This window comes from Emys orbicularis, chromosome 7 (assembly GCF_028017835.1).
Source record: "Emys orbicularis isolate rEmyOrb1 chromosome 7, rEmyOrb1.hap1, whole genome shotgun sequence".
NCBI classification, from domain to species: domain Eukaryota; kingdom Metazoa; phylum Chordata; order Testudines; family Emydidae; genus Emys; species Emys orbicularis.
Window position 1 is genome coordinate 86840108 of NC_088689.1, and position 21671 is coordinate 86861778.

The window sequence follows — 21671 nt, forward strand, 5'->3', positions numbered from 1 at the left end:
TTGGCGGATGAGATTGCAGAGCCATTAGCCATTATTTTTGAAAACTCATGGCGATCGGGGGAGGTCCCGGATGACTGGAAAAAGGCTAATGTAGTGCCCATCGTTAAAAAAGGGAAGAAGGAGGATCCGGGGAACTACAGGCCAGTCAGCCTCACCTCAGTCCCTGGAAAAATCATGGAGCAGGTCCTCAAGGAATCAATTATGAAACACTTAGAGGAGAGGAAAGTGATCAGGAACAGTCAGCATGGATTCACCAAGGGGAAGTCGTGCCTGAGTAACCTAATTGCTTTCTATGATGAGATAACTGGCTCTGTGGATGAGGGGAAAGCAGTGGATGTGTTATTCCTTGACTTTAGCAAAGCTTTTGATACGGTCTCCCACAGTATTCTTGCTGCCAAGTTAAAGAAGTATGGGCTGGATGAATGGACTGTAAGGTGGATAGAAAGCTGGCTAGATCGTCGGGCTCAACGGGTAGTGATCAATGGCTCCATGTCTAGTTGGCAGCCGGTTTCAAGCGGAGTGCCCCAAGGGTCGGTCCTGGGGCCAGTTTTGTTTAATATCTTTATTAATGATCTGGAGGATGGTGTGGACTGCACTCTCAGCAAGTTTGCCGATGACACTAAACTAAGGCCTGGTCTACACTAGGAGTTTATGTCGAATTTAGCGCCGTTAAATCGAATTAACCCTGCACCCGTCCACACCACGAAGCTATTTAGTTCGACATAGAGCTCTCTTAAATTCGACTTCTGTACTCCTCCAAAACGAGAGGAGTAGCGCTAAATTCGAAATGGCCATATCGAATTAGGCTAGGTGTGGATGGAAATCGACGGTAATAGCTCCGGGAGCTATCCCACAGTGCACCACTCTGTTGACGCTCTGGACAGCAGTCCGAGCTCGGATGCTCTGATCAGCCACACAGGAAAAGCCCCGGGAAAATTTGAATTCCTTTTCCTGTCTGGGCAGTTTGAATCTCATTCCCTGTTTGGACAGCGTGGCGAGCTCAGCAGCACTGGCAACGATGCAGAGCTCTCCAGCAGAGATGGCCGTGCAATCTAATAGAAGGAGGGCCCCAGCATGGACTGATCGGGAAGTCTTGGATCTCATCGCTGTGTGGGGCGATGAGTCCGTGCTTTCAGAGCTGCGCTCCAAAAGACGGAATGCAAAGATCTACGAGAAGATCTCTAAAGCCATGGCAGAGAGAGGATACAGCCGGGATGCAACGCAGTGCCGCGTGAAAATCAAGGAGCTGAGACAAGGCTACCAAAAAACCAAAGAGGCAAACGGACGTTCCGGATCCCATCCCCACACATCCCGTTTCTACGAGGCACTGCATTCCATCCTAGGTGCGTCCGCCACCACTACCCCACCACTGACCGTGGACTCTGAGGATGGGATATTGTCCGCGGCAGGTTCCTCGTCGGACATGTTAGCGGACGGGGAAGATGAAGAAGGAGATGAGGAGGACGAGGCAGTCGACAGCGCTGGCACCGCTGATTTCCCCGACAGCCAGGATCTCTTCATCACCCTTACCGAGATCCCCTACCAACCGTCCCCATCCCTTACCCCGGAGACAGAATCAGGGGAAGGATCAAGCAGTAAGTGCTTTAAATATCTAAACATTTATTTTTACAAGAACTGAAATATTTATAATATTAACAATGGCTGTTTATTAAAGTGCTTAAACATGTAAACAATTATCTGCAAAAAAACTGGAATATTTACAATAGTAACAAAGGGTTTTTCATGATTTGTCTGCCTTAGGCTCTTCACAATTTAGTCCCAAGTATTTAAAATTTTTTTTACAATGTCCGGTAAGTCATGATTATGCTGCCCAAGACGCTCCACTCTTTAGTCCCAGTGCACCTACGCGAAAATCCGGTCAATATGGCCGGGGATGGAGGCGAAATCCTCATAGGAGAACTCCTCGTAGGTCTCATGAAGGTACATTTCCAGCCTGTTCATCAGGTTCCTGGGTAGGGCGATCTTAGTGGGCCCTCCGTGGTAGGACACGTTACCGCGCCACGACACCATCAGATACTCTGGTATCATTGCCCTGCAGAGCATAGCGGCAAACGGCCCTGGTTTCTGAAGGCTTTCTCGAAACATCCTTTCCCTCTGGGACTCCGAGATCCTCAGCAGGGTGATGTCGCTCATTACGCCCTGCTTTGAATTAGGGAGGGGAATGTTAGTATTGGGACTGCTTTACAGCCACGCGGTGGAGGGAGAGGGGCAGCATACAGGGATCTTTCCCTGGAACAGCCGCGAGGGGGTGGGACAGGGGCATAGTTCATGCTGTCCTGATTGCTGGCAGCAGAGACTGGCATTGCTTTCAATGTGAAAGGAGGCCAGTGCTACTAGTACAGTTTTAAGCAGCCAGAAGTCTACGGCTTACCATGATTGCACGCTACAGAAGTTCAGGTGTCCTGCCACGCTTCTCAGATAACTGCAAGACCACTGCAGGACCCCAGGCACTGAAGGCGATGGCCGAAAATTCGACCTTGTCCTGAGTGCGCATGTGAGAGATGCAGTGCATGGTCTTGTTCACAGAGAAAGACTAGGTTCTTTGTACACAACTTCATTTATCTGTCTCAGGAATTCACTCCATTTTTCCCATTCACACAGACACATCTGCGACTGTCTCCCAACCCAGCCTGTCAGCACACTCCCAGAGGCTAGCGCAGATTAGGAGGAGGAAGAAGAAGACGCGGGAGGACATGTTCTCAGAACTAATGAGCTGCTCCCGAGCCCAGGCAGCCCAGCAGACACAGTGGAGGGAGAACTTGTCCCAAATGCACCAAGCAGTCATGGAACGGGAGGAGAGGTGGCGTCAGGAGGACCAGCAGGCTACTGAAAAGCTGCTTGGACTTCTGAGGGAGCAAACGGACACGCTCCGGCGCCTTGTGGATGTTCTGCAAGACCGGAGGCAGGAGGACAGAGCCCCGCTGCAGTCTATCTCTAACCGCCCTCCCCCGCCACCAAGTCCCACACCCCCCTCACCCAAAGTACAAAGAAGGAGGGGCGGCAAGGGCCGTTAAAACTTTCAGTCAACCCCTGCAGACTGCTCTAGCACTAGAAGGCTCTCATTCCCCAAAATTTTAAAAGTCCTTTCCTACACACCTCACAGAAGCCCCCGTGCAAGTTTCAACCCCCACGTTTCATGTCTGGTTCATAATAAAATATTCGTTTCTGTTAATTACTGTTTCCATGATTTTATTTTGGAGGAGAGTCTGTCTGAACGAGGGGAAGGGGCATGGTAATTGGACAGGACAGTCACCTTTACCAGGGTACAGAGGCGGGGTCAGGTCCAGGATCAGGACACATACCCAGTGCAGTGACTAGTGACCCTGTTCAATCTGGGAGGTGGTTTTCATGTTCTGTGGGGGGGGGGGGGTTTGCTCTGTGACTTTGTGGCGGGGGAGGGCAGTTACAGATCTAATGCATCACAGAGCCCCGCAGCAGGGGAGCTGTAACCCTCCTCCCCCTGCCAGACAGTCACATAGCCGACACATACACGCTGTCCCGCCCAGGAGGGCTGGCAGGCTCTGTTGAAACAACCAGTCCACCACTGCGGAACCCGTCATTCCTGGAGTTTAGAAGCATCATTTGCATCACAACACTAAACCCGCACCCCGCCACAGTCTGCGTCCCAGGTTTAAAACATTCCCGCGAAAACAGTAGTAAAGACAACGGTGTTCATTAACAAAACAGAACAGATTTTATTTTTTGGGAAGGGGGTGAAGGGGGTATGTAACTGGAGAGGATAGTCAACGGTAACTGGGTAAAGAAACGGTGGCAAGTTCAGGTTCTGAGTCCACAAACTTAAAATTCACTGGTGACCCTGCTCAGTCTGGAAACTGTCTTTCAAAGCCTCCCGGATGCACAGTGCGTCCCGCTGGGCTCTTCTAATCTCCCGGCTGTCTGGCTGGGAGTAATCAGCAGCCAGGCGATTTGCCTCAACCTCCCACCCCACCATAAAGGTCTCCCCCTTGCTCTCACAGAGATTGTGGAGCACACAGCAAGCTGCAATAACAATGGGGATATTGGTTTCGCTGAGATCACAGCGAGTCAGTAAGCTTCTCCATCTCCCCTTGAGACGGCCAAAAGCACACTCCACCACCATTCTGCACTTGCTGAGCCGGTAGTTGAACAGTTCTTTTTCTGTGTCCAGGGCGCCAGTATAGGGCTTCATGAGCCAGGGCATTAGCGGGTAGGCTGGGTCCCCGAGGATCACTGTAGGCATCTCCACATCCCCAAGAGTTATTTTGTGGTCCGGGAAGTAAATACCTTCCTGCAGCCTTCTAAACAGACCAGAGTTCCTGAACACGCGAGCGTCATGAACCTTGCCCGGCCATCCAACGTTGATGTTAGTAAAACGTCCCTTATGGTCCACCAGTGCTTGCAGCACCATTGAAAAGTAGCCCTTTCGGTTGATGTACTGGCTGGCCTGGTGGTCCGGTCCCAGGATAGGGATGTGAGTCCCATCTATAGCCCCACCGCAGTTTGGGAATCCCATCGCGGCGAAGCCATCTATGATGGCCTGCGCGTTTCCCAGGGTCACTACCTTTGACAGCAGTACCTTCACGATTGCCTTGGCTACTTGCATGACAACAACCCCCACGGTAGACTTGCCCACGCCAAACTGGTTCGCGACTGACCGGTAGCTGTCCGGCGTTGCAAGCTTCCAGAGGGCTATGGCCACTCGCTTCTGGACAGTCAGGGCTGCTCGCATCCGGGTGTCCTTGCGCTTCAGGGCAGGGGACAGCAACTCACAAAGTTCGAGGAAAGTCCCCTTCCGCATGCGAAAGTTTCGCAGCCACTGGGATTCATCCCAGACCTGAAGCACTATGCGGTCCCACTAGTCCGTGCTTGTTTCACGGGCCCAGAATCGCCGTTCCACAGTATCCACAAGACCCATTGCCACCGTGATGTCCTCGGCACTGGGTGTCGTGGTTTCAGACAGGCGTGTGCTACTCTCGGAGTTCAGGTCCTCACCCCGGTGCCGTAGCCTCCTCGCCTGATTTCTCTCTATCTGCCTCAGTGAAAGGTCGATGATGAGCTGCGATGCGTTGACAACGGCCACAACTGCAGCGATGGTCACAGCGGGATCCATGCTCGCAGTGCTGTGGCGTCCGCGCTGTCACTGACCAGAAAAGTGCGCGAACTGATTTCCCGCCGGCGCTTTCAGGGAGGGAGGGCGGGAGTGACGGTTGGATGACGACAGTTACCCAAAACCACCCTCGACACATTTTTTTACCCAGAAGGCAATGGCGGCTCGACCCAGAATTCCAATGGGCAGCGGGGACTGCGGGAACTGTGGGATAGCTGCCCACAGTGCACCGCTTCCAATGTCGACGCTTGCCCCGTTAGTGTGGACTGACAAAGTCGAATTACTGTCCTTAGTGTGGACACACACGTTCGACTTTGTAATATCGATTCCACATATTCGATTTAACTAAAATCGAACTACTCTCGTAGTGTAGACATACCCTAAGAGGCGTGGTAGATACACTAGAGGGTAGGGATCGGATACAGAGGGACCTAGACAAATTAGAGGACTGGGCCAAAAGAAACCTGATGAGGTTCAACAAGGACAAGTGCAGAGTCCTGCACTTAGGACGGAAGAATCCCATGCACAGCTACAGACTAGGGACCGAATGGCTAGGTAGCAGTTCTGCAGAAAAGGACCTAGGGGTCACAGTGGACGAGAAGCTGGATATGAGTCAACAGTGTGCTCTTGTTGCCAAGAAGGCTAACGGCATTTTGGGCTGTATAAGTAGGGGCATTGCCAGCAGATCGAGGGACGTGATCGTTCCCCTTTATTCGACATTGGTGAGGCCTCATCTGGAGTACTGTGTCCAGTTTTGGGCCCCACACTACAAGAAGGATGTGGAAAAATTGGAAAGAGTCCAGCGAAGGGCAACAAAAATGATTAGGGGTCTGGAGCACATGACTTATGAGGAGAGGCTGAGGGAACTGGGATTGTTTAGTCTCCAGAAGAGAAGAATGAGGGGGGATTTGATAGCAGCCTTCAACTACCTGAAGGGGGGTTCCAAAGAGGATGGAACTCGGCTGTTCTCAATGGTGGCAGATGACAGAACAAGGAGCAATGGTCTCAAGTTGCAGTGGGGGAGGTCTAGGTTGGATATTAGGAAACACTATTTCACTAGGAGGGTGGTGAAGCACTGGAATGCGTTACCTAGGGAGGTGGTGGAGTCTCCTTCCTTGGAGGTTTTTAAGGCCCGGCGTGACAAAGCCCTGGCTGGGATGATTTAGTTGGGAATTGGTCCTGCTTTGAGCAGGGGGTTGGACTAGATGACCTCCTGAGGTCCCTTCCAACCCTGATATTCTATGATTCTATGATTCTATGGCTTCCAGTAACTGAGAAGTTTTCATACCAAAAAAATTACCAAAAATACCACCAAAAATGTAACCAAAAAGGAACCTTTGGTTAATGCTAACAATAATTTGCAAAAAGGTCACTTTTCCATGGGGGTGGGGGAGGGGGAAGAGGATATTTTGTGCAAATATTTTGACCATCTCTAATCCATTAGCATTAATTGGCAGCCTTGCTAGTGGTCGCAGGGAGGCCAAGGACCAAATGGCCACAGGAACACTCCCTTAAGAAGTAGTCCTTCCAGGTTAGGGTGGATGCACATTGCCAGAGTGGCAGAGGAGAAACTTGTTGTGCAGCTGCCTGTGCCTTATCTGTTCTTTGGGCTCCTGCTAGCCTTGTTATACCTGTTCACCACACACAACCAGCCTCTCCTCAGCATCAGCCCAACACAGAAATTAAAAGAAAAAGGTTATTTCATTTCTTTTTAGAGCATATTAGCCTTTGGAATTTGCTCTTAGTAGGGGTTCAGTACTTTGGACACACAAAGGTCAGCACACAGCAAAGTGCTTTGTGGCTGTGAGTCATGGCCACTTTTCAAGAATACACTATGTTAAGGGAAACTGAAGCACAAAGAGCTCAATTTGTCCAGGGGCATTCAATGAACTGGGAACAAAACCCAGGAATCGTGACTTCCAGTCCCCCTGTTCTAACCTCTCGACTGCACTTCTCTCTAGCTAACAGTTTGATTGAACTAATGTCATTAGGGGCTTTATAATCAATACAGAGTAGTAGTTCGATCTGGGTGTTATGAATAGTATAGCATACTATACAATAACAATTCTTTGTCAGAAAAGTTCTATTCACATCTGGATATGTTATTTTATCCATTTTTGTTTCCCAGGCAGATAATATAGGATTCTGTGCCGAAAAATGCCATACTCATTTCAGGGAGTTAATGTGTAAGTCTCTTTATGACCCCACCCACAACAGCCTTGAAGGTCCATTGTGAAGCAAACCCGTAGTGGGTGTTATTCTGAGCGTGAGACCCAGTTCGTGCTCAATTTCTGCCGCTCTGGGAGGTGATTGCTATGAGTCATTCCCCCATGTAAAGCCTCTGGGATGCTTCTTAGTATTTTTAGTGCCTGGTCCAAAGCCTTTGGAAGGCTTTGGCTTTTGATCAGGCCCTCCAAGAAGCGAAACAGTGATTTAATTAGGGTGAGCGGAGGATGGAAAGCTGTAACACATCTCAGTCGATGGTGTTTTGAGAAGGCAGAAGGGAAGGTGTCTTTCTCTGCTCACCAACCCTTTCTGTAAACAGCACAGTGCCTGTTCCCTGTGAATAAAATCCCTGCTTGCCCATTACTAGTATTTGTCTCCACTGAATGAAAACTGCAGTCACTGTTTGTTTATGTGGAATTATACAGAGAAAAAAATAGCATGCTCCTCTTAAAGTATAAGGGCCTAGACTGGCTTATGGAAAGGGCTTGTAAAATGTACTGAAATCCTTATACCCAGAGGCCAAAACCTATTAGCCAGAAGGGAAAGTTACTTCCCTATCCTTGCGCAAGGACCAGGAGCATGACCTGGTTAGAAGCCTGTCACAAAGCTCCCCAGCTCCGGCTGACCAGAAAGGGTCACTGCGATTCCCATCTATTCCTAGGTCCTGCCCTGTGCCTCCCTTTTTTGTATAGTCCTTAGCAAATGGATGTCTTATACATATCAAGCTCTCTTCCCTCCCTGCCTCCTGATTGCTGTGATGGGGAAGCTGCCTTTTGGCTGCTTCAAGTAGAGAACTTCTCTTTTCTCCTCCCTCCTCTCGACAGCTGGAGGGAGAATCTTTCACCCCTCACTGCCCCTGCCTCTTGCTTGCTGCCAAGAAAAGGTGATTCTTTCTCCTCCTCAACCCAGCCTTCTGATTTCTGTGAGTTGCTAGGACCGAAGTGCTGCTGTTGGCAGGGGTCTGCATTTCAAGGAGTCCCATCTATTGGGGAGGGGTTACACATACACCAATATTTGTTCATTGTAAATAAGTGTTGTGGTGCTACAATGATGGAAACAAAAAAATCTGTGAACCACAGAAGCTGCTGGGGACAGAGGCAGATGTAGTAGCTGAAACTCCTTGAAACACATTTTAAAAATGAAATTATTTGACAGTGTCCCTTTAAAAACTAACCTGCTGTTTTGGAAAATCAGTCTCAAAAGCTTTCCCTTATTTAAAAAGACAACACTGGCATAGTAATGTCTCTAATCATTGTGGTGTTGTAAATTGCAGTGCTTTGCACAATTACTGTAGAATGCTGTAGTTCACTTTTTGTGAGGATTGTGGAGGAAAGGATGAAACTGACTACAAATACAAAGTAAAATTAACCAGACTAGTTCCCTGTCCGGACAGAATGAACCACAAAACCTGAACAAACAGGAGTGATGGGGAAATGTGAATCCTTTCATTTTTAATAATCTGAAGCATTGTTAGTAATACAAGTAAAGAAAAACTTTCAGTATATAGTCTGATCCTGCTGTCCTCATGGAAGCAAAACTCCTGCTGACTTCCATGGCTGTTTGCTCTCCATTTTGATCATCACCCTCCTTTTGTGGGCAATCAAAATGCAGTGCTGGTTCCTGGGGATTGTTTCAAAATGCATGCTCTGGCAGTTGTGGGAGGGCCCCAAATGCCATCTGCTTCTGAACCCCCCTCTAACTTTTAGATGTGACCCCCAGGGAGCAGCATGGAGGATGCTTGCATTCCTGCTTGTCCATAATGTAGCTGTTCTGGGGATAAACAGAACATCAATCTGCCTGATTATCAATACAGCAGAAATTCACTTAATCTGGAGATCATGGAAGGCAGTACCTTGTGGGCAGCAGGCTTTCTGTAGTACAATAACTGTCATTTCTATAACCTCATTTGTCTGTTAATAAAAAGCATCTAAAGAGAGGGGGGTGGGAGTGTTGTGTACTGATTTCAACACATTTTTTGATGCAGCTATAGTCCACTTCACACACTGTGGCAGTGGCTCTAAGAGTGACTGTCTTTGGTTACACAAACGGAAATCAGAAAGGGGAAGAAGGAGTGTAAATCTCTGAGCTTGTAAGAAAGTTTTTTTTCCCCACTAGTCACAAGGGAGGGCTTGATATGGCAAGGGGCTGAGCACCTTCTGTAAGATATTGAGTGTGCTCCTCTCCCTGCAAATCAACTGCCGATAAGGGTGTCTAGCACTTAAGAAGATCAGACCTTTGTGAGCTCTTGAATTTATTCAAGCAGGTTAAACACTCAGGGTCAAATTTTCCTCTGTTACATCAGTTCAACCCTGTTAATTTCAATGGACATTAAATGGTGTAACGGAGAGGGAAATTTCACTCTTGGTACTAAAGTAGTAGTGTCATATGATTTTATCCTCAATAGACTAAATTCAGCACTGATTTACATCCTGTGCAACCCGAGGTTAAATCAACACAGACTCTGACCCTGTGTTTGCCTAGTAAAGTAACTGAACTGCATAAGAATGGCCACAGAGGATCAGATGGTATAATGGGATAGCCTAATTTTGGCAATTAATTGGTGTTTGACTATTAGCGGTAAATATGCCCAATGGCCTGTGATGGGATGTTAGATGGGGTTGGATCTGAGTTACTACAGATAATTCTTTCCTGGGTGTCTGGCTGGTGAGTCTTGCCCACATGCTCAGGGTTTAGCTGATCGCCATATTTGGGGTCAGGAAGGAATTTTCCTCCAGGGCAGATTGGCAGAGGCCCAGGGTTTTTTTCGCATTCCTCTGCAGCGTGGGGCACGGGTCACTTGCTGGAAGATTCTCTGCACCTTGAAGTCTTTAAACCATAATTTGAGGACTTCAATGGCTCAGACACAGGTTTGATACAGGAGTGGGTGGGTGAGATTCTGTGGCCTGTGTTGTGCAGGAGGTCAGACTAGATGATCATAATGGTCCCTTCTGACCTTAAAGACTATGAGTCTATGAGATCAATGGACCATCTAGCCTAGTATCCGGTCTTCCCAAAGTGGCCAGTGCCACATGCTTCAGAGGGAGTGAACAGAACAGGGGCAATCATCAGGTGATCCATCCCCTGTTGTCCAGGCTCAGCTTCTGGCAGTCAGAGGTTTAAGGACATGCAGACCATGGGGTTGCATCCGTGACCAGCTTGGCTAATAACCATTGATGGGCCTATCCTCTATGAACTTATCTAATTCTTGTTTGACCCAATTATACTTCTGACCTTCACAACATCCCTGGCAATGAGTTCCACAGGTGGACTGTGCATTGTCTGAAGAAGTACTTCCTTACATTTGTTTTAAATCTGCTGCCTATTAATTTCATCAGGTGACACCTGGTTCTTGTATTATGTAAAGAGGTAAATAGTACTTCCTGATTCACTTTCTCAACACCAGTCATGATTTTATAGACATTTACCATGTCCCACCCTTAGTCATCTCTTTTCCAAGCATGACATTCTTGCGTAATGCTTCTTTAGACAGTGATAGGAGAAATGGCTGATGGGACGCTGACTGCATATGCTAATCCTGCCACCCACGCACAGTTGAGAATTAATTAGGAACAGGAGAACAGGATCAGACAAGATGACAAACATGCCAGTACAGCAAATTGTTATTTACTTAAGAAGATTGAACATTCAGAGGGATCTTAATTAAAATTGCTCTCTAAAAATACCTATCTCATTATAACACAGTGCTTAGCAGCAGCTCCTTCCAACACTGTGGTGATGGCAGAAGACCTTCTTCCTGGAATGTATTCAGCATAGGTCTTTGTCTTCTCACAGGCATGATCCCTTTGAAGTCACAAGCTGTGGGAAAGAAGGGCAGCGCTCCCACGCTCAGGGAAGAATAAAAGAAGTATGTATTTATCAAGCTGGCATTTGCCCTCGGTAGAAGACTTGTCCTGCTTATTTACTGTGCAATCCCAAGGTGCTCCTTTCTGTTCTCAAGACAGTTGGTATGGCTACTTCCACCTTTTCATGTTCTCTGTATGTATAAATATCGTCTTGCTGTATGTTCCAGTCTATGCATCCGATGAAGTGGACTGTAGCCCATGAAAGCTTATGCTCAAATAAATTTGTTAGTCTCTAAGGTGCCACAAGTACTCCTGTTCTTTTTTCAAGACACTGAGACTCTCAACACTTATTCTGTGATTCAGTTTTCCCATCTATAAAATGGGACTAATGATACTTATCTCCATTGTAAACTAACTGCTTTGAGAGCTACGGATGAAAAGTGTTACATAATGTAAGGGGGAATAATGATACCTCCTTGGTAAAGCACTTTGAATTCTATTTCTGAAAAGTGCTGTATAAGAGCTAGATACTATTAATCATAAAATAATATTGGGACAAATTCTACCCTCACTTATAAAGTGTAGTGTAAACAATGGCAGAAATTAGACTGTCCTCTACACTGATTTGGAAGATTCTATTTACATATGGGCCAAATACTAGTTTCAATTACATCCCATGCAACCCCACCCATTTCATGGGGCATATCTCAGGCTTTGTCTTCACTACCCGCCGATCCGGCGGGTAGCAATCGGTTTTTCGGGGATCGACTTACCGCGTCTAGTGAAGACGCGGTAAAATCGATCCCTGATCGCTCTGCCGTCGACTCCGGAAATCCACCTCGGCAGGAGGCGGCAGCGGAGTCGGCGGCAGCGCGGCAGCGGTCGACTTTCCCGCGTCCTCACCGCTAGGTAAGCCGACCTAAAATACGCAACTTCAGCTACGGTATTCACGTAGCTGAAGTTGCGTATCTTAGGTCGGACCCCCGCTGTAGTGTAGACCTAGCCTCAGATCAGAATTTGCTTCTTAGTTCTCCAAAGGTCTTTATCTTAATTGAATTAAATTAACACCCAATTCTAATCCTTATTTTTAATTAATTCTTCTATCATCTCTCTCTCTCTCCCTCCTATTTTCTGTATTTTCTAACTTCTTTACAGTACTTCAATCAAGTTGAGCCTAATTCAATCCTTAATTGCATGGATATAACTGAGGGGAGAATTTTCCCCTTTGCTTTCTTTGTTGGGCATCCTTAGATTCTCTGCTTTCTTCTCTAATGTCTGCACCGGGGGTATATTCTGTTCTCAGTGACACTGGTGTAATTTTGACTACAATGCAGTCAATGGGCCAGATCCTTATTGGTGTAAATGGAATTAAAAGTGGCTTCAGTGAAGTCAAAGGAGTTATGCCAATTTACACTAACTGAAGATCTGGCCCCATGGATTAACATTATTGTCACTGAGGTCAGAAACTGTTCCACTCTCTCTGTTCAGCCTAAATTGCCATTTCCAGCTACCCTGGAACCTTCTAATTCTGGCAATCTTCTGATTAAAGCACCTGTCCATGTCAGGCAGGGGCAACTCTGGGGCAAGGTTTCCTCACAGAGCTGTTCTGTTGAGATGCTTGTGAAAGCTGCCATTACTACATTCTTATGCTGTCATCAGCCTGAAAGGCAGGGCAGCTACCATTAGATGAGTAAGACTTCAATCGGCTATTACAACAGTAAATATCACTATTCTCTACCATATTTCTTTTTATTTCCAGTCCTATGTACCAGGGAGGGTATGCACTGGAGGAAGCTTGTACAGGCTCCTGGGAAAATGATTTACTAGGTAGAGTGTAGTGCAGGGGTCTCAAACACACGGCCCGGGGGCCGCATGCGGCCCGCGGGGTTGTTTTCTGCGGCCCGCGAGCTCCTCGCGCCCCCCCCCCCCAGCGTTTACCTAGAGCGGCTCCAGCCCGACGCACACCAGGGGAAGGGCAGGCTCCCTGCCTGCCCTGCCCCCTGCCGCTCCGGGAAGCGGCCGGAACGTGGGGAAGGGGGGCACAGGGCTCTGTGTGTTGCTCTTGCTTCAGGCAGCGCCCCCAGCAGCTCCCATTGGCCGCAGTTCCCCGTTCCCGGCCAATGGGAGCTGCTGGGGGTGGTGCCTGAAGCAACAGCAACACACGGACCCCTGTGCCCCTCCTCCCCCAGGTTCCGGTCACTTCCCGGAGCGGTGCCGGGACAGGCAGGCAGGTGGCCTGCCCTGCCCCCGGCGCGTGTCGGGCCGGAGCCCGCCCCCCGCGCCCCTCCTGCAGCCCAACCCCCTGCTGTACCCCGCACCCCTCCTGCAGCCCAACCCCCTGGTGTACCCCACACCCCTCCTGCACCCCACACCCCAACTCCCTGCCCTGAGCCCCCACCACACCCCTCCTGCCCTCCCTCGGGGCAGGAAGGGGGCAGAGTTGGGGTGGGGATTTCAGGGAAGGGGTTGGAATGGGGGCAGGGCCTCATGGAAGGGGTGGAGTGGGGGCAGGACCAAGGGGGGCAGGGGGAGGTGTCAGTAATGCGGCCCTCGGCCAATATACTAGTCCTCATGTGGCCCTCCTGATTATTTGAATTTGAGATCCCTGGTATAGTGCATGAATAACCCTCCTGGCCTGATCCATAGCCCCGCCCATAAACTGCAGGCCCCGCCCTTTGAGCCATACCACCGCCCCTAAACTGAAGGTCCCGCCTCCTGAGCATTAGGCCCCGCCCCTCCCGTGCTACGTCCCGCCCACCGGCGCTGCCTCAGACTCAGCCTGGTTCTAAGCCCCGCCCCTCCCGTGTTTCTGTCTGCGGTGGAGGCTCCCAATAAAGTTGCTGTGGTTGGGGCGGGCCGCTGCCTGGGGGGCGGCCGGGGGAGGGGGAAGAGACAGAGCGGGACGCAAACAAACATGGCGGCGGCGGTTGGTGCTGTGGGAGGCGGCGCCGCCGCCGGGGCCAGGCGGAGGAGAGCGGCCGAGTGAGCGCCGCGCAGCCGGAGCCCGGACAGCCAGCCGCCCCACGGGACAAGGGATGGAGGCGGTGGGGACCGGGGAGGAGGGTGAGGAGCCGCCCAAGGAGGCCCGGATACTCGGCTCCGAGCTGGTGGAGAGCTACACGGTGAGGGGCCAGGGGCCGACCCCGGGGACCGGTGTGGGGGTAACGCTGGAGGACCGGGGACCTATTGGGGGATGGGGCTGGAGGCGGGGAGTGGGACCAGCCGAGGGTGCTATTCCATACATGGGGTGCAATGGGATCGTGGGAAGCAGGGAGGGGAGTAGGTTGCCCCCAGGTCCAATGGGTGAGATGGGGCTGGTGAGAGGGGAGCAGGACAACCCCCAGTGCGCTAGTACTAGCTCACGGTCTCCTCGCGGAGTATGGAAGGGAGTTGTCTGAGTGCTGGCTTGGAATAGCGATGCGGCCAGTTTGGGTATCCTCCTCATTTCACTCCTCCCTCTGCTGCCCTAGGGAACGGAAGAACAGAATTTTCAAAAGTGCCCAATCCCCACTATTGGGGCCAGATTTTCCAAAGTGCTCAGTACACTGGAGAATGAGCCTTTCTTCAAAATCTGGCCCCAATTGCTGGTACTGAGCCCTTGAAAATCTGGCCCAGGAGCTCATTTGAAAATTTAGCCCTTTGGAGCAAAACAATGCCTTTTATTAAGCAGGATTTGTATGAGTGGCTATCATGTTCTTAGCATCTATTTGCTGTGAGTATTTGTCAGTAAGGGAAGATAGCTTTTAAACTTAGACTAAATACAATATTTTGATGGTTGACATGATAACATTTTAAGCCTATCTTCTAGTTGAAAAGTTTTGAGAGTTTTCCTGGGGAAAATCAGATGATTCAGGGAGGGTGATTGGGGTTAAAATTCTCAGCAAACATTTCTGAGTTTACTTAACTTGGGGAAGGAGTTTAAAATGCCATACATAGCACACAAATTCTTTTTTAAAACTATGTATATAGGAATTACGCTATATAAAATAGTTCCTTGGTCTGTTTTTCAGGAAGAAGCTGTTTAAAATAAAAAAAAGTAATTGCACATGTCCGTCAAATTACTGTGTTTATATAACTAAAAATTTGTTCTCCTCCTAGTTTAGTTTACTATGATTAGAACAATCTCTTCTCACTGAATCCATCAGTATGACTGCACAAACTTCACTCTGCACACAGAATGAAGTGCTCAGAAAATGCTTAGAAAATTTAAAGGGACACAGTCAACTTAAAAATGGCCCTTTCTGATTTTTTTACCTGCTATTGTTACAAGTAACATCTCTGCTTACTGTAGCTGAAATTTTTGAAAAAAATCCTGTCTTTTTCCATGTTACCTCTGTGAACGGGGGGTCTGGAACAATTGATATAGTGGGGATGCTGAGAGTCATTGAACCAAACTATAAACCCTGTATATGATGGAAACTGTTTCAAGCCAGCGGGTGTGGCAGCATCCCCAGAATCCCTAGTTCCAGCACCTATGTCTGTGAACCTTCACACAGTTTTTAAATAGGAAAGTGTGTAGAACCAGGTATTGGCAGGAGGACTCAGACAGATGTAGTGCCTGAAATTCTGTAACTGTTTAGATTGACTAGATTTCAGGTTAGTGTTGTCCCTTTAAACATGTGTAATGTGACTAGTCTCCTTATGTTTTCCACACTTTGCAATGAGTCAGATGTGATAAGCAAATTTGTTTGCTGTTTAAGAGCAATCACTGTGTTGCCTGTACAGCAGGGGTTCTCAACCTTTTTCTTTCTGCGCCCCCCCCCCCCCAACATGCTATAAAAACTCCATGGTCCAGCTGGGCCACAACAATGGTTTCTCTGCATATAAAAGCCAGGGCTGGTGTTAGGGGGTAGTAAGGGTAATTGCCTGGGGCCCCACACCATAGGAGGCACTGTGAAGCTAAGTTGCTCAGGTTTTGGCATCAGTCCTGGGTGGTGGGGCTTGGGGCCCGGGCTGCAGTCCTGCATGGATGGACTTCAGCTTTCTGCCCTGGGCCCTAGTGAGTCTAATGCCAGCCATTCTTGTCATCGCCCCCTGGAGGTCCAGGACCCCTGGTTGAGAACCACTGCAGTACAGGATACTCCTATATTGGGGTAGTAAATCAAAACATAGGTATCTGGTGAATATTTCAATTAACTTGGTTAAGAGGAGCATTTAGCATGTTAGTTTGTTAGAAAACCTATCAAGAATTTTTTATCAATGTTCTGACTGGTCCTCTTACCCTAGTCATAACAAGCATTTTTTGTATATTTATATTGTTGCTGACATGCTAAAAGTGTACTGTATAGCTGGAGACACAGTTCCTGTCCCAAGGAACTTAGTTTAAAAGACTAAGATCAGACAATGCATTGGGAGATCCTGACCAGAGCATAGTGATAATTTAGAACCTTTTTGCTTTGTTTATGAACTGAAGTGGTAATGATGTTGTTGAGCAACTTCTAAGTTTATTTTTGTTTAATGATAATGGAGGTTCTGGAAATCTTAGTATGTTGGTGCCATGTTCTATGGGTAAGGTAAGAGACTTGTTTAATATTTTTGTAGATTCTTCCTCCCTGATATTGTTTTGGCTGGAGTGTGCAGAATCTGACAGGATTAACACTGCAAAATAGAGATTCATATTATATAGCAGACTCTGCAGATGGACATTATATAACAGACTATACAAGGCTGCTAGAGATGTTAAGCATTATCTAAACATTGAAACAGGGGGTCTCATAACCCTAAATCCACACCTCTCTACTTTATAGCCCACCTCCTATCTTGACAGAGCAACAGAGCCTAGATGGAAAGCGTTTGTACTAAATTTACTTGTTCTTCATCCCTGGATCACATCTTTGTATCCTATTTTACTACTGTAGTGTTAGCAGAAAATCGAAGTGTACTTACATGACTGTTAATTTTTTCTCCTCTTCCAGTTCTCAAACACCCAAGTGTTTCCTAAAGATTTGACCTAAAATTTAAATTTTATAAAATCAAGCTTTTATAAAACCTAAAGGCAATAGTAATGTTTTTATACATTTTTTAAAAGTCTACAGATTTTTTTAAAAAATAAACATTTGTCTTCAGTGTTTGGAACTCAAACATTGCAACACTGAGAATCTGAAAGTGAAAGAGGCTGCACAAAAGTGAAATGACTTAATTGTTTTTTCCAATCTGAGAAAAATGTAAAAAAATATAATTAGCAGCAAACTGAACTTTTGCAACTTCCACTTTTAGTAATCCAAGGTAGTGGTAGCAACATTTATATTGTGATTTTTAAGTTCTCTCCTTTAAAAAAAAAAAAAAAATGGCCTGGTCCTGGGTTTTAATAAGGCGCACCTTTATTAAAAACACTGAATTAAATTAAGGGGGAAATAAGGTAAAAGTCCACCTCCACTTTGAATTTTCTGCATGAACTTTTATTTTATGTTGTTGGTTTTAAAAGAATCAGCATGCTTTAGCATGGTTTCTTCTTATTTTCTTCCACCCCATGAGACTACTGAATTCAAGAATGTCACAGACTGGAAAAATTTCAAGAGCCATTTTAATGCGCGTATCTTCATAACAGCTTTGTCCTGTAAAATATCAACAGTTCTAGGTGGCTTAAACACATGTTCGCAATACTCACTGAAATTGAGGAATGGAAAGAAGGATTATGTATGAAACCAGTGGTTCTCAAACTTTTATATTGGTGACCCCTTTCACATAGCAAGCCTCTGAGTGCGACCCCTCTTATAAATTAAAAACACTTTTTAATATATTTAACACCATTATAAATGCTGGATGCAAAGGAGGGTTTGGGGTGGAGGCTGACAGCTCGCAACCCCCCATGTAGTAACCTCGTGACCCCCTGAGAGGTTCCGACCCCCAGTTTGAGAACCCCTTGGTAAAGCTAACCTGAAAGAAACTAAACTTGCTATTGAGTCTCCCTTGGTCTTTGAAAACATTTATCAACGAAAATGTGAAGAGTCAGGGCTTTCTCTTGTTTTTACTACCTTTGTATTGTTCTGCTTGCAATTTAAGCTTTAGACATACCACAGCTTTGTCCTTCCTACTTATGTTATTGCTATTAGATACTCACTGAAGGTTGTCTGGTTAAAGACATGACTCTCATACCGCTAGCACTGCATTTGTTTCCCCCACACACCTGGTTCATTGCCCCTGAGTTATATGCTCCTGCGTTTCCTGGCAATTGCAAACATTTTTTAATCTAAATACTTAGCTTGATTTTTTAAAGGAAATTTTTGCAGCTTTGTGTATTGATATAGAGTTTTTACCTACTTGTAGCTTTATTAGGGAGGAAATATGATTTTGTGGTTATGTCATGGGTCTGGAATTTGGAAATTGTTGGTGATCTGCACACCTCTGCCCCAGACTTTGGGCAAATCCCAGTTTCTCCATCTGTAAAATGAAAGTACTTGCCATTTTCACCATTGTGTTAGGCATAATTCATTAACATCTACTATGCTTTGAGATCCTCAGGTAGAAGTTACTATGGAAGTACAAATCATTCAAGTCTCTTAATGTGAGACTAGCATCTTCCTTGCACATAGAGCAAGTGAACTGGAATCAGGCTGTAGCACTGATGTTCACTTTAGCAAATGGGGTTACAAATCATACTGCTATTTTTGAAATACTAAATTAATATAACATTTTCTTTATGTGCTTGATAGGAATTCTATCTAGGATATAAACTCCTAACTATAACATCAACCTTAAAAAAGAAATCAAAATTCTTATCAGCTATATGTTATGCATGCTAAATATAGGTCTTTCTCCGATATAAACATTTCAAACAAATTAAAAACTTGAAGTGACTAGACTGAATAAACAGCTTCATGTCAAGAATGAAGAGATGCATGTGCTCAGTACTGTAAGAGTATTAGCATGAAAAAATGACTGGTCTATAAATACACTGAAGACTTTACAAGAGAGGATCTAACCTGTCCAAGACAATTAGTATATGCTTAAGTGTACAGAACCCCTCACTAAACAGAGTGATCTGGTAAAATGAGACTGCCTGCAAAGCGGGAGTTGTGCTCAGAGGAGCAAGCCAGTGAACTGTCGGGTTGTAAACAGTTCTGAGATTTAATGAAAAACCTGTGTATGGCTAAAATGCATGCAGAGATCTCTTGCAGTAAGTTAATTTTTGTCTGCAAGACCATACAGGATGATGCAAATTTGTCATCTTTTTCACTTTGTTTATATCATTCCAACAGATGGCTCGATAGACACACGGCCCATGAAAACTCTTAATATAGTAAGCGTAGTCAGCCCTGTTGTATTAGTGGGATCCAACAAAATCAGTTAGGAATATTTTTAAACATTAGTCTGACAAACTTTTTTTTAATCAGATTTTTGCTTTAACAATTGGTAGTTAATTCTGTATCAGTTTTTGAAACACTGCTTTGCAGGAAATCCAAGGCTCTCTTCATATTTACTGAGTAAGATATGACAGTGTGGATTATTGTGAAGTGATTCACCAACACTCTGGTTGCTAATGCTTTTAGGGGTGTGTATACGTGTGCTAATACACGGTGAATGAAGTCTATACACAGGAATCCTATTGCAGTAATTTTAAAATAGCGTTTTGTGACTCCTGTCAATACCCCTAAAAATGTTCATTTGGTCAGATCCATTGCTGATCATATCCTTATCCATTTGCTTTTAACAAAGTGGCCAATATTTGTTACTTCAGCAGGAGGTATTAGCCTTCCATAATGCAGCTATGCTAATTGTGCAGTACTTGATTACCTTAGGCGAGAGGAATAAATTCCTTCCTCCTTGCCGCAGGTTATCAGTTTATACTGAGAATTTTGAGGTTTGATTAACTGTACCTTTACCATAGCTTGCCTACTTTGAGGTATTTTTGATCATACATTATCCAGTGTGTGTTTTACATGTAGCCACGATGTATAACCTCCCATAATCGTTAATTCATAAAGCTGATTTTGCTGCATAAAGTATTTCCTCTTACTCTAAATTTAATACCCTCCCCTTTCATTAAGCCTTCCCCTTGCTTTCAGATGGGAGCAGGTTATAGGGAAGGGACTGATAGTTTTAATCATAAGCTTAATAATTAGTATTGAGTTTGTTTTTGTTGAATGTTTGTTTTTGTTGAATGGTCCTAGGCCAGGTATACACTACAGTAGTGCTCTTCACTGTTTTTGAAGTGGGGTCCGCTTTGACAAAAAACCTTCAATATGAGAGCCACCTTAACCTGACACAGACGATTGAACACTCAGAGTTCTTTGTTGGTTGAAGGGGGGTTATGGGATGCGGGCTCTGGGAGGGGGCTTGGACTGCAGGAGGGGGTATTGGGGGCTGGCTCCTGGAGGCTGCAGGTTGGGTGGTGGAAGAGCTATTCAGAACCTGCCCATTGAAGGGGGTGGCAGTTACTTCGGATGGCCCTGGCCCCAAGCCACTCCCGGAAGGGGCCAACGCAGCCCCTGGGGGGACACATGGCTCTGCATGCTGCCCCTTTCTGCAGGCATGGCCCCCAAACTCCCATTGGCCACAGTTCCCTGTTCCTGGCCAAGGGGAGCTGCGGGGGCAGTGCTTGCAGGCAGGAGCAGCGCGTGGAGACCTCTGCTTCCCCTGTTATCCCCAGGAGCTGCGGGGGCATGCTGGCCGTTTCCAGGAGCAGCGTGGGGCCGGGGTAGGCAGGGAGCTTGCCTTAGCTGCAGCTCTACTGCACCGCCAGAGAGCGCGATTGACAGGGAGCTGCACTTAGGGTTGATGGGAGCCGCCACTGGCTCGCGGGCCTTGCAGTGAAGAACACTGCACTATGGACTTATATCGGTATAACTATGTCTCTCAGGAGTGTGAAAAATCCACACCCCTAAGGAACAGTTATACTGACCTAACCCCCGGTGTAGACAGCGCTATGTCGGTGGAAGAGCTTCTCCTGTCGACATAGCTACCACCTCTCGCGGCGGTGGATTAACTACACTGCGTCACCGTAGAAGCATCTTTACTTAAGCACTCCAGTGGTGCAGCTGCGCCTATGCAGTGTTTTCCGTGGAGATCTGTAGGCTTTACAGTTTCTCATGGAGTACAAGTTCCACCATGCCCTTTGAGACTTTATAATTGGGCACAATACTCAGATGAGTTTCAAGTATCAGAGGGGTAGCCGTGTTAGTCTGGATCTGTAAAAAGCAACAAAGAGTCCTGTGGCACCTTATAGACTAACAGATGTATTGGAGCATAAACCTATGCTCCAATACATCTGTTAGTCTATAAGGTGCCACAGGACTCTCAGATGAGTTTGTAATTCTTTGTATGACCGAACGTCTGTCTTTTCATTACTGCACTTCAAACACCCCAGCAATGTTTTCTGTAGCAGCTGCTGTGCACTAGGTAGACTTCTTGATTGCATTCTGTTGTAGAACTCGTTTTTCTTGTAGCACACTAACATACTGTAAATTCTGATGTTTCATGAACAATTAAGTGTCTTTGACCACTTTTAAAGTGTAAATTGTAGTCTATTTTAATATCCTGTATGCTGGTCTTCTGGGCTGATTACATAAAACAAAGGCATTCTTCATTTATTAAGA

General features: G+C 46.6%; 1 protein-coding gene across 1 annotated transcript in view; it reads left to right on the forward strand.

The window, feature by feature from the left end:
• Positions 1-14171: 14171 nt before the first annotated feature.
• The window catches only part of NISCH (nischarin), a 60790-nt gene continuing 53290 nt past the window's right edge, over positions 14172-21671 (forward strand). Inside the window, exon 1 of the mRNA XM_065407307.1 lies at positions 14172-14258. Coding sequence (XP_065263379.1) covers positions 14172-14258 — 87 coding nt within the window. The remainder of the gene's footprint in view (positions 14259-21671) is intronic.